The sequence below is a fragment of the Fukomys damarensis genome, unplaced genomic scaffold (genome assembly GCF_012274545.1).
Source record: "Fukomys damarensis isolate Sample0158 unplaced genomic scaffold, DMR_v1.0_HiC HiC_scaffold_13, whole genome shotgun sequence".
Classification (NCBI taxonomy): Eukaryota; Metazoa; Chordata; class Mammalia; order Rodentia; family Bathyergidae; genus Fukomys; species Fukomys damarensis.
Genome location: NW_022900925.1, coordinates 39,095,787 through 39,108,801, shown reverse-complemented (window position 1 = coordinate 39,108,801; position 13,015 = coordinate 39,095,787). Strand labels below are relative to the sequence as shown.

The following is a 13,015-nucleotide window of genomic DNA, read 5'->3' as shown; positions in this document are numbered from 1 at the left end:
GTTTGGGTCCTGGCTGGATGGGCGTTTGGAGGCGCTGGGAGTGGACCGAGCCGTGTATGGCGCCTACATCCTCGGCGTCCTGCAGGAGGAGGAAGAGGAAGAGAAACTGGACGCCTTGCAGTGCATCCTCTGTGCTTTCCTGGTGAGTAACGGAGAACCCCGGTTGGCACGAGGCACCTCCTTCCCCACTCCGGGTCACGGAGGCCCAGCTGCCTCACCGGGGAGAGCACGCTCCTGGCCCGAGCTCGGGGCCGCGAGAGCAGGGGCTGCTTCTCTGCCGGGGCGTGAAGCCGGAAGGTCACCGGTCAGGGGGCGCTCGGCCCCCTCTGAAGGCCTAGGTGGGTTGGGGTTGGGGTTATCATCAATCCCCCAAACCGGTCCTCTCCCCGTGTTCAGAGGGGGAAGAAAACGCTCTGGGCTGTGCCCATTGGGAGGCAGCGCCTGGGGCCCCACGACCAAAGCCGGTAGGAAGTTCCCTCAGGTAGGGTCCCAAAGCGGTGAGCTGGTGGCAGAGGTCTCCTCGGGGTGGGGGGCTGAAGGCAGGGTCATGCTCACGCTCCACAGTACTGAGGTGGTTGGTGTCCGCTGGTATGGAGGGCCGTGGGTGAGATGAGAAGGCGAAGTTTGCTAGCTGTCCTCTGAGGAGTCACTAGTTCAGAAATGCGTACTTTAAGCTGTGTTTCGGTAGGGAGTGATCAAGATGTCGTCTTCCAACCCGCTAATTTCTGCCGCATTCATCCCCACTCTCGCTGCAACCCGCATTAGAATAGTTGCTGTGAATGCTTCGCTGGTCATTGGCTTCCCCAGGCTCTCTCCTTTTAAAAGCAACGAGCTCGAAAGTAAATTTACTTGCATTACTGCTAAATTTTGTAGAAACTAGTGTTGTCTTTGCATTCATCGTTTAGAGATCTTGGAAGCTGGACTACTGCTGTGAAAGCCACCAGTCCGTCAAAGGTTTTATCGTTTGGCATCTGTCACAATGAACAGAATCAGAGGGTGATAGAATACTGTATAGATAGAAGCATACACATGCGTACTTTGTAGAAAGTAGGAAACTGTTTCAATTCCCAAAGTATTTTGCGGAGGTGGAGGGCATCCTAGGAAAAGGAAAAACAAAACAAAACAAAACAAAAAACCCACCAGCAGTGCAGTTTATAAGGACAAGACTGAAATAGTTCACTTGGGCAGCTGTCCGGGATACCTCTGGCCAGAACCCTTTTTGTGTCTCAAACCTGCTCTATTGAGATTGCCCTAAAAGGGAAAACTTTAACAAAGCTTGTAAGGCAGCTGGGAGTTTGGTGGAAATACAGTGCAGTGGAATCAAATCTTTTCTTGGACCCTGACATTGCAGATTACAGGGTAAGGAATAAGAGGCAAGGAACTTTAGTTTTTTGTTTGTTGGTTGGTTTGTTCTGGGGGTAGTGGGGATTGAACCCAGGTCCTCATGCACCTGAGCTACATTCCTTATTCCAGTTCTTGTTAGGTGTTATTTTGAAACAAGTTCTCCCTCAGTTGCCCCGTCTGGCCCAATACTTTTTCTATTTCAGCATCCCAGCTGGCTGGGATTACAAGCATGTGCCACTATGGCTAGCCCTTGAATTTTAGTTCCAGCTGGGAATTGTCTTTTTAAAAAATGAATTGTATTTTATCCCATTCCCCCTTCAAGCAATTTTCTAAAGACTCCATGATGAGCTTGTTGGGTTTTTTTTGTTTTGTTTTGTTTTTGAGAAAGGATCTCACTAGGTAGTTTGAGAGTGACCTGGAACTCACTATGTAGCCCAGGCTGGGCTCGAACTCACAGCCATCCTCCTGCCTCAGCCTCCCGAGTGCTGGGATTACAGGCGTGCGCCACCACGCCCGGCCATGATGAGCTTGTTAAAATAACTTTGTTACCTCTGGGTACCCTTAGCCAGCCCTTTTCGTGGCATCCTTATTTGGAGCTATGATTCTGTGCATAAAGGGAAATAGTGTTATGCTGCTTACAGACTCTTGAGAGCAGAGGTCATTAGCTAGAAAAAATGAAGTTCTTTGTGTCTGTGTTTCAGGGCATAAGCTGCAGAAGACAGAATCATCTTTGAGGGTCCCTCTCACCCATCTGGTTCACCTGCCATGTTTAATTTTCTCATGGCTTTCCTACCCTCCTGTGTGGACACCAACTGGGAAGAACTAGCCCGGAGTCATACAGTGAAGCAAGCTCCATCGCTGAAACAGCCGAAGAGTAGAAGCAATGTGCTGTACGCTGCACACATACTTCAAAGTGCTGCTTTCAGCTAGCCCGTCTGGAGGCAGATATGCCAGAAACCCCTAACTTGGTTTTGAGACAGTCTCTGGCCATGTAGCCTAAGCTGGCTTCAAACTCACCATATCCTCCCTTGGCCTCCCTAGTGCTGGGATCACGGGGGGGTGTGCATCACCATACCTGGCTACCCATGGCATTTATATCAAATTCTTTCTAGGAAAAACAGAAAGCACAGTTGCCAGATTGGGCTAAGATTAAATCTTAGGAATTATGAAGTTTGTTAGCAAGAACTGAGGTAAGGTTCAAGAACGTGGTGTATAGTCAGGAATGAGTAACAGGAACCCGGGAAGTTAACCTTGCTCACAGGCTTGGCATGGGCGCTTAGGTGTGTCTGATCCACAGCCAGCATGGTTTCTGTCCAGCTGTGCTGAGGGGAAGATGGGACCCTCCCCGGGTCACCACGCCCCAGCCACACTGCAGCTCGACAGCCCATGAACCCTGGAGAATGCTCGGACCACTTTAGCTGAGGAAGAGTTTGAGGGTAGAATTTTGATTTGGGTGATGGATTTTTTTTTTTTAATTTTTTTAATTTTTGTACGAGCTTGCCAGGAAGGTGCAGAGCCACTAAGCCATATCCCCGGCCCTGGAGATGCACCGACAGAAGCAGGGAGGGTAGAAGGGAAAATGAAGATGCTAATCAGGGGGTAGATTCTCAGGGAGAGGGGAAAGAAACTTTAGTGACCCAAGGCCTGAGTGCAACTCTGATAATTTCAGAGCTGCTAAGAAAACAAACTAGATGTTTTCACACAACAGACTAATGAGTATGTAAGATGAACCTATTAAATTACCTTGATTTTATCATTCCATAATAGAAACATTTAAACATTAGATTGTACCCCACAATTATATATATAATTCTTGTCAATTTAAAATGCAGTGTATGAGCTGGGTGTGGTGGCACACGCCTGTAATCCCAGCACTAGGGAGGCTGAGGCAGGAGGATCACTCTGAGTTGGAGACCAGCCCAGGCTACATAATGAGTTCCAGGTCAGTCTCAACTACATAGTGAGACCCTGTCTCCAAAAACAAAAAATAAAATACAGTGTATGCCAGGGATGTAGCTCAGTGGTGCTGCACCTGCCTGGCAAGCGCAAGGTCTTGAGTTGGATTCCCAGTACAAAAAAAAAAAAACAGTATATATGTATTTAAAAGTTTTGTGTACCAATTTTTTTTTTTTTTTTTTAGATAAAGTCTTATTTTTATCGCTCAGGCTGGCCTTGAACTCCCTAGTAGCTGGGATTGCAGGTGTGTGTTGGCACCTGGCAGAATCTTTCCTCACAGCTGAGTCCTGCCCAACTCCGTGGCCCAGTTTCTCCTCCATTGGGAGTGCTGTGCTCCTGGCAGCCCTTCTTTAGGTGGCTGTTGCTTTCGTGAGCTCTCAGGAAATTAATTGGTCTACTTTTCCTGCTAGGAAGAAGATTCCCTACTTACCATCTGCAAAGAGATTGTGGAACGGTGGTCGGAATCTCAGAATGTTGTCCCCAAAGTGAAGAAAGAAGGTAGCATTGGCGTTTGTGTGTCACCCCCAGGGCCTGTCCTGGAGCCTCTGTGCATGGCTGACTGGAGAGTTTCACATCCTCCTTTGGACACTGATGCCCTGGAAGGTTTCTGCTGGCAAACTTTTCTTTTTTTCCATCCCTACTGGGAATTGAACCCCAGCCCTGTACACGGAGCTACAACCCCCACCCATTTTTAATGTTTTCTTTTGAGGCAGGATCTTGCCAAGTTATTAAGTTGCCGAAGCTGGGCTTGAATTTGTGAACCTCCTGCCTCAGCCTTCTGAGTAGCTGGGATTACAGGTGTGCACCACTGTGGCTTTACTTTTTTCATTTTCTTTCCTGTGCCCTGTGCACTTTGGCATTGAGTGTACAGTCAGCTACATTTTTCTCATCTCACCTTTTTTGTGTTCTCATTTTGTACACAGATTGTGGTTGGGATTGTGTTTTCTTCAGCTAAGCTCTTCACCCTTTAAAATGCTGAAATGGGCTCACATACTCAGCATTTGGATGGTAAGTTAGCTGAGAAAACCCAAATCATAAAAACCAACAACCTGATGCAGTTGTCTGCTTCATGAGAGTCCCCTGGTGCACCTGCCTGGGCTGGCGGTGGTCTTTTCTAAATGAGTCTCAGATGTCCTTTTTGTGTAGCCAGGCCTGAGAAATACTGCTTTAAACCCTTGTTCTTTGTTCTCTTGACATTGGAGAACTTAAAAATTGATCTTATTTTAAAATGTAGTAAAATACCATTCTTTTTTTTTTTCTTCTTGAGATAAGATCCTGTTATGTAGCCCAGGATGGCTTCAAACTTGTGATCCTCCTGCCTCAGCCTTCCAAATATTGGAATTACAACTCTGCACCTCCACATTGGGCAAAATATTCTTAAGAATTTTACTTGGCATAATGATGAACTTGAAAGGGAGCAGCCTGTGTTGGTTCTAGATCCTGTGCATGGCTGCATATGTGGTCTCTTTCCTGTGATTTCAGCACAGTGCCTTCCAACCCCTTAAGCAGCAGCACCTTGGTATATGAACCAGTTCAGCAGTGCTGCTCTGGTTGAAGAAGGTCCAAGGCCTAAAGCTTGGTCCTGCCTGCTCATGGCCCCCAAGGCAGCTTCCTCAAACCCAGGGCTCTGGAGTCAGCAGGTGTGCCATGGGAGGCTCAGGTCACAAACCCCTTTCCTCTTAACGCACTGTTCCTTCTTGCACCCATCCCAGATGAGGTCCAGGCCATCACCACCCTGATTGAGAAGCAGGCGCAGATCGTGGTAAAGCCCCGGATGGTGTCGGAGGAGCAGCGGCAAAGGAAAGCCGCCCTGCTGGCGCAGTACGCAGATGTGACTGACGAAGAGGAATATCCTTCCCTGCTGCGCAGCCAGGGCTCACAGGACCTTGGGAAGCAGCTCATTCGCTTCCTGGCTTTATTTTCTCCTCTACGATGACACTGACTCAGCCAGGCACAGTGGCACAGGCAGGAACTCAGTGAGTCCCTACCTCAAAAAACAAAAAGGGCTGAGGATGTAGCTCCGTGCAAAGGCCCTGGGTTCCATCCCTAGTACCAAGAAAAAACGGCGACCCTCTGTGGCCCTGTGTGACCCATGATCTGCAAAGTTGAGCTGGTTGCTCATATACATGCATGGACACACACATGCATGGGCTTGCACGGGCACACATGGACACAGGCTCACACGAACCCTCAGGCACGTGCATGTGCACACCTGTTCACACACATTTATACACACACACTCAAACGCACACATTTTGGTACTAGAAATGGAGCCCAGGCCTCGCACATGGTAAGCTTGTGCTGTGCGCTCCTGAGCTAACCCCTAGGTATGGTCTTCTTTTTTTTTTTGGTACCAGGGATCAAACTCAGGATCTTGTGCTTGAGAGGCAGGTGCAGCACCACTGAGCTAAATCGCGGCCCTGGACTTTTGTTTTTAACACATGATCAGTATCTTCCTGAAAAGTTCAGTGTGAAACAAGTCATGCATCAATGGACTGTTTACACTGTGCTTTCAGAACGTCTGTGTTTGCCGGGTGGTTTTCTGTGTGGAATGGTGTTGTGAGTGTAACTGAGGCACAAAGAAGCATCAAGGCATCAGGACATTGGTGGCAGGTCAGAACCAGAACCTGGGTGTCTGAAGTTAGGAGCAACCTCATGAGATTTCCCAGTGTGATCGTAGTTAGAAGTGGAGCTGAAGCCCTTGCAACAGCAGAATAAAGCTGGACTTTGAGGGCGGGCAATACCGCATCGGGGCTGGCAGGGCATTTATGGGTGTGCCGTTGACGGAGGACATGCGGAGCTCACCTGGCTGATAGAATGGGGTGTGGCGTGCTGTGTGGGGGCCTTCGCCCTGGAAAGGTCAGTAGTGTCACGGGAGTGGTGCTTCCGGGTCTGTTTCTTTCCAGGGTTGGCAACACTGTGGCGCTAATGACAAAACATTACTTCTTGGGTGAGAGGAGACTTTTAAGGCACTGGCTGTTTTGGAGGACATGTTAAGTCTCAGATTTCTGGCCGAAGAGGTTTGGGGTCCAGGAATGCACGTTCCTGGGAACAGCGCATCAAGGGCCACTGTAGAGAGGGCGTCTCCCTGTGGCCTGGCTTGGAGGTCCCAGTCACCCAGAGTAACTTAAATTTCTTCTCAGCCTCTAAGAAAAGGGTTTCCAGAAGCTCTGGACAGAATTCCCTAAGTGGATTTTCTTTGTTTATTTGGTTTTTTTAGTGTTGAGATGGGCTTGCCAAGTAATTCAGGCTGGCCTTGAACTAGCAGTGGTGCTCCTGCATCAGCTTCCCAAGTGCTAGAGTGACAGGTACGCCCCTCACCTAACTTTGCTGTCGCCCTGACAGGGCCCTCCCTGCATCCAGCCCGCTTCCCTGCCCACCTGTCTGCTGCATATTTCTGATGCTGAATTGGGCTGTGCAGGCCTTTGTTTTCTGACTTTTCCTTAACATCAGTCACTGAAGCAGAGGAGAATGACGATTCCGGCCCGGGGATGAATGCCGGTTCCGACAGATGTATCCTTCTCTGTGTCCATCCCCGTGTGTCTCCGCAGGTCCTCGAGGGTCGGCTTTAATTCTGCTGTCGTTGCCAGGGTTCCCTTTATCTCTAGGAACTCTTCTGTCGTGTCAGCACTGCAAGCCCATCCTAATGGCCCAGGTAGTTGCCTTAGGACAGTGGTGGCGAACTTGTGGCACACGTGCCACAGCCAGCTGCGTATTATCGTGGAAAGCTCTGAAAGGTTTGCTGTCACGGCAGAAGCACTTTGCCTAGGCCCGGTGAGTCGGCGGGCTTTGTGCAGGGCTGGCTAGAAGCAAGCTCTCCAGAGTCTGTATGCCCGTGCAGATCGAGGCTGCCTGGCACTGTGGAATCCGGTACAGTAATGGAGTTTTATCTTTGTTCCCAGGAACCTTATAATTTCTTGGAAAGAGAACATAAAGACAACGCTTTAAGCTGAAAATATGCATAGTGACACATCTGTGCTGAGAAAGGACCCTCCTGACAGAATCCCTTCCTAAACTGCAGCCCCAGGAAGACAAGCTTCCAAGTCCACCTTGGAGTGACAGAGGATGGTGGTTATTAAAGTTGTAAGAAATTAGAGCTGGGGGTGGTTGCACACACCTGTGATCCCAGCACTTGGGAGGCTGAGGCAGGAGAATCACTGTGAGTTCAACGCCAGCCTGGGGTATAAGATTCAAGGTCAGCCTGAACTACATAGCGAGGCCCTGTCTCAAAAAACAAAAATGAGTTGTTTTTGGCTAGTTAAAAAAATCTAACAATTGTTACTTATTTTGTGTCTCATAAATTTAATCTTTATGGTTATCAGAAAAGTTTGATTTTTTTGTTTTGTTTTGTTTTTTTGAGGAAGGGTCTCCCCCTTCATAGTTCAGGCTGGCCCTGAATTCAGTGTGTAGCCCATGCTGGCCTCAAACTCACAGTGATCCTCCTGCCTCAGCCTCCTGAGTGCTAGGATTACAGGTGTGCACCAGCACACCTGGCTAGAAAATTTTTCTCGCTTAAGCTTCAGTAATTTAGGAAAAAAATGTGATTAACTTTTCAGGCATTTTTATAGTGCTAAGTATATAGTTTTCCAGTTAGTCTTATCACTAGAACTATGATAGTTATGCCAGCAATATCCTGCTGTTGAGTATTTATACTTGAAACTTCATTTTGATAATGTAATTTAAAATTCAGATTAATTTGAAAGAAAACCAAAAACCTCCCACAAAAATAGACCTCCCTACAAAAAAAACCCTGAAAGCATTTTTTTTTTTTTTTTTTTTTTTTTGGTATCAGGGATTGAACTTAGTACCGTATGTATGCTTGCAAAGCTGGCGGCAGAACCACTGAGCTAAATCTCTGGTCGCAGCAATTTTTAATCTGAAGGACATTTTACAACTCCTGTGCTGGTAGTGTTAGCATTTCCCCTAGACGACAGATAAACACAGGGTTGTCTTCGAAGGCTTGACAGCAGGGTGAGTAGTAGTCCTAGCTGGACCCTCTGTTACCTGCGCCTCCATCTCTTAACTCACCTCAGCTCTGTTCCGAAACACCAACGTGGAGGATGTCCTCAGCGCTCGGAAACTGGAGCGGGACTTGCTTCGGGATGAGTCCCAAAGGAAGAAGGAACAGGACAAGCTGCAGAGGGAGAGGGACAGACTGGCCAAGCAGGAGCGCAAGGAAAAGGAGAGGAAAAGGACACAGAGAGGGGAGCGGAAGCGATAACCTCAGCCAGCTTCGCTCTTCCCCTTGTGGACCTCAAGTCGAGCAGGGTGCACAGACTTGTGTTTAGGACTGAGGTAACTGCGGCGAAAGGTTCCCTCTTGTTTACATGGTTAAAAGGAAAATCACAATCATTCTAATTACGATAGGTGTGTGTTTGGTGGTGTGGGCAGTCATAGTCATTGTTCTTTACCAAAGACCTGGAATGGGGCAGCCTTCATACTTTAATACTCAAGTCCCAGGCTTCTTTAAAAAATAAATCTTCCTTGGGTAAAGAGCAGGATTCAGAAAGCTGACTCAGGTTTCGTCCTGAAGGAGTGGAGCTGAGACCTACGCTCTGCGGGGCACAGCAGGGCCACAGGACGCCCTGGAGGTGATGTTACCCCAGTTGTAGGAGTTTCCCAGCTGAGATAGGAAGCCCTACTGAATCCAGAGTTTATGGATGTGGCAGCAAACTAGGAAAGGGACTGTTTGGCGAGGGAATGTTATAGATCTGAGAATGTTTTTAAAGAAAGTTTCAGCTTACAAGACAGAAAAAAGTCTTTTTAAATAGAGATCGTTATGTATTTTTCCTCTACTGGGCAGTGACTTTGTGCTTTAAGGAGAGAGTGGTATTGAGTGCAAGGATATCTTTGTTAGCTAAATTAATTTTTTGTAATCATGAATCTTCTTGAGTTCTAGTAAATTTTAAGCCTGATCTGCCCTAAATCATGACTACTAAGACCGCTAGTTCCTGGTTTAGAGAAATTGGAGGTATTACCCTTGTAAGAAAAGCACTGGAACCCTTGGTGACACAAAGATGCTTAGGGCAGGGCCAGTAGGTGCTTAGTTAACTTATCCAGTGGGCCAGTGAGTGGTCGGGAGCCTGGGATCAGAGGTTACAGGGCACCACTCCTGCCCTTGTCACGGCCTGGCTGGCTGCAGGGCAGGCCTTTCCCTCGCTGACTATAACAACAAAGTGAACAGGGCTCAGCACACTGCCACCCAGGAGCCAGAATGGCACTTTTTTTTTTTTTTTTTTTTATTTTTTTTTTTTTTTTAGTATGGTACAAACTAAAAGATTTTACATTTTTAAAAGGTTATAAAAGAAACTAGGAGGACTGCATGTTTGAGCCCAGCCTAGGCAACTTAGTATTTAGTGAGCCTCTGTCTCAAAACTTAAAGGACTGGGGATGTAGTTCAGTGCAGTTGCCCTGGGTTCAGTCCCTAGTACTGCAGGAAAAAAAGGAAAAACATGACAGATGATAAGTGGCCTGTAAAACCTAAAATATTTACTGTCTAGCTCTTGAAGAAAGTTTGCTGAGCTATTATCACTACGAGATTACCAGGATGTACCTTTGTGCAGAAGGTTTTTCTTAAAAGGCACGAGTAAAGGAGACACTGTTGCTTCACAGTCCCAATAACTGGCATTGCAAAGATAACCATCTTTTTAAAAAATAAACTTTATTTAAATCAGTGTCTTCTGTCTGATTCTTGCCAGATACATGTGGAAATGAGGTCTGCGCGGACAGTCACTTAGGAATGCTTTTACTTTATGCTTTGTTAGCCCTGTAACCTACATTCTATTGATAGAACCTCTTCTCCCTGGAATCCATGAATTCTTTTCCTCAGATTTCCTTTCTATGAGGTCACATCAGATCAGAAAGATTACTGTTTTTTGGAAAGACACTAAATTGGCTGTGAAGTCTTTTGAGTTACTAGCGGAGGCTTAAGTTATTTGGTGATGGCAGTAGGCGGTGACATTAGAGCCAATTTAAATAGGGGCCTTATTTTGGGATTTGGTTTGTTCTCAGTTTGGTCTCTGAAGGAGATGATTCCCACAGACACCTCAAGGGTATGCTTCAGTTTGTTAGCAGTCCTTCTAGGACTATTCTGTAAGTATGGCACAGTTAGTGTACATTCAAACTAGTGTTTCAACGAAGAATCAGTTTGATAGGCTTTGAGTATGATTGTCCACTCATCTGACAATAAATCCTTTATATCCAAAGTTTTTGATATTGCAAAGGGCAAATCTTCCCCCTGCCCTTGTACCAGGGATTGAACTCAGGACCTAGGCAGGTGCAGTGCCACTGAGCTAAATACCTAGCCCTCTAAGGGCAAATTTTAAATGACTGTATCTTCTAGAGTAAGATTAGAATTTTAGGCCAAACTTGAGATTTCAGTCATAACTAGTTCCCCACCAATCCTCTAAAACTTTATGTAGTAGATTATTAAAATAGGAAGCGCCAGGGATATAGATCTGTGCCACCTGTGCCTGGCAAGCACAAGGTCCTGAGTTTGATTCCTTGTACTGAAAAAAACAAAACAAAACAGTAATACAATAATTCATGGTAACTTTTAAATGCCTTTATATAAATTGTTTTTTCCATAAAAATGAATATACCAAATGTCTTTTAATTAGAAATGGAGGGAGCACCGGCTTTGCCAATTCACTGCAGATTTTGCTTTTTGTTTTTTTGTTTTTTGTGGTACTGGAAATTGAATGCAGGGCCTTTGTACTGAACTACATCTCTAGTCCTTTTTTTAATTTTCTATTTTGAGACAGGGTCTTGCTAAATGGTTAACTGGCCCAGGTTGAGCCTCAGAGTATTAGGTTTAGAGGTACGTGCCATCATGCCTAGATGTGTGTATAATTTTTCTGTAGGTTGTACTTAAGACGTAGTGGACTGGGGATATATCTCAGTGGTTCTGCCACCTGCCTCAAAAGCACAAGGGCCCAAGTTCGATCCCTGGTACCAAAAAAAGAAAAAAAAAAGATGCATGGTACATAAGAACTGTCCATTACATATAACACAGTAGAAAGGGACAACCAGTTAATAGAAATACCTACTGGGTGACTTGTGATTTTTTTTTTTAACAAGGTGATTAGTTTTCTTAAATGGAGTAGTTTCATTTCTGACCACTGTCATATTAAAGCTTCCACAAAAATTTACTCTGGTTTGCCTAGATTACTGTAAAGATAAAAGTTTCATCTCTGTAGGTGTTCATGTGCAATTCAAGGATATGTGAAGGGCATCAGTCTACTAACACTTATGAGATGTAAAACAAATTGTTATCAGTCAAGTTTTCCGACTTGAGTAACTCTTAGGGTTAGAAACATTCAAATGTAAGAAAAAGGAAACCAAATATTTTCAACAGTTTATTCTTTTCTTGAGAGACTAAATTCTGTACAATGTTTGTTTTTATAACATCCAACACGTCTCACGTCAAACTTAAACCACTTTCTGTGCAGTGACTGGTGGGGTGATCTATTTTATTTGACTACCCTCATGCAATTCATTTAAGTAGTTCTATGGCTTATCAGTGATCAAAATGTTTCTCCCTACAGTTGCTCCTGCATTTGCAAGCAGTTTCTTCCACACATCATCTAAAGAAAATTTATGTGGTGTGATTACACTTTTTTTTTAAATACCAGGATTTCTAAAACTAAGAAAAACAACATTTAAAACATCAGTGTTTTTGATTAAGGATACAATTAAATTTCATCAGTACATTATACTATAATTCAACTCATGCTAGAAATGTTAAAACAAGATCTTCCGAGTCACATAATACCAACATTTTATATTAATAAATTACTCGGGTTCCATAACATTAAGGGATGAAGAAGAGAAAAAGCCAAGCTTTCAAGTACTCATAAAAAAAATATATATAGAAGTAAACTAATGAACACAACTACACAAAATATAAATGAACCAAATGTAAACTAAACTAGTTAAGGATTAACCTTAAAAATTACGTTTTAGAACTTCGTGATACCCTCATAAAAGACAGCCAACTAAGGGTATTAAAACAGTAGTCATTATTTTAGTGACTGTGAATCAAGTCTAAAAGATCCAGATAAAAGAAATGTTTTGATTCAATTTACTTTAAAATTAGAAATAATACTTAATAGTATAAATTTTAACTTTAAAATTAGAAATTATTAATACTTAATAGTATAAATTTTAAAGAATATACACAAATGATTTGAACAGGTTTTATATCCAATAACTTGCATGGTTTTTGCACTGGCACTTTTATCACTAATTCAGGAGAATCAGATGCATTTCCCTCCATATACTTAGGTACTAAGATTTCAAATTTATAACTGTGGTAGTATTTTAAATTTTTACATGAATATTTGTTTTCCTTCACCTCAAGTTTGTCCAGTTTTGTAAGGAAAACACTTTCCTACCACAATCAATATTGTCTTGGTTACTAGACTGTAGCCATAATTGGATTACAGTCACTTAAGATTCATTATTTGGAATTATACTTACTAAGGCAGAACTAAATGAAGAATTTGATATTTGCATTTACCTACACTGCAGAATGAGTTTAATATTTTAGCTGTTAGTAATTTGCTTAAAGAAATTTGTTGTTGGATTACTCAGAACTAGAGTAGTCAACCTCCAAATTCACTATCTCATTCATTCCAAATAGATTTTTAAAGAGAAGTTAGACTTCATTAAGATATTAGCTAAATTGAAAAGAAAATGTACTGAAGTTTGACAA

General features: G+C 44.2%; 1 protein-coding gene across 1 annotated transcript; it reads left to right on the top strand.

Moving 5' to 3' along the window:
* Position 1: 1 nt before the first annotated feature.
* Positions 2–9,535, top strand: Ccdc43 (coiled-coil domain containing 43; the record flags this gene model as incomplete). Its single annotated transcript, XM_019210488.2, has 5 exons — positions 2–142; positions 3,711–3,798; positions 5,013–5,148; positions 6,758–6,813; positions 8,334–9,535. Coding segments are annotated over 5 exons (609 nt in total), but the record flags the coding sequence as incomplete, so codon positions are not given.
* Between the last annotated feature and the right edge of the window lie 3,480 nt (positions 9,536–13,015).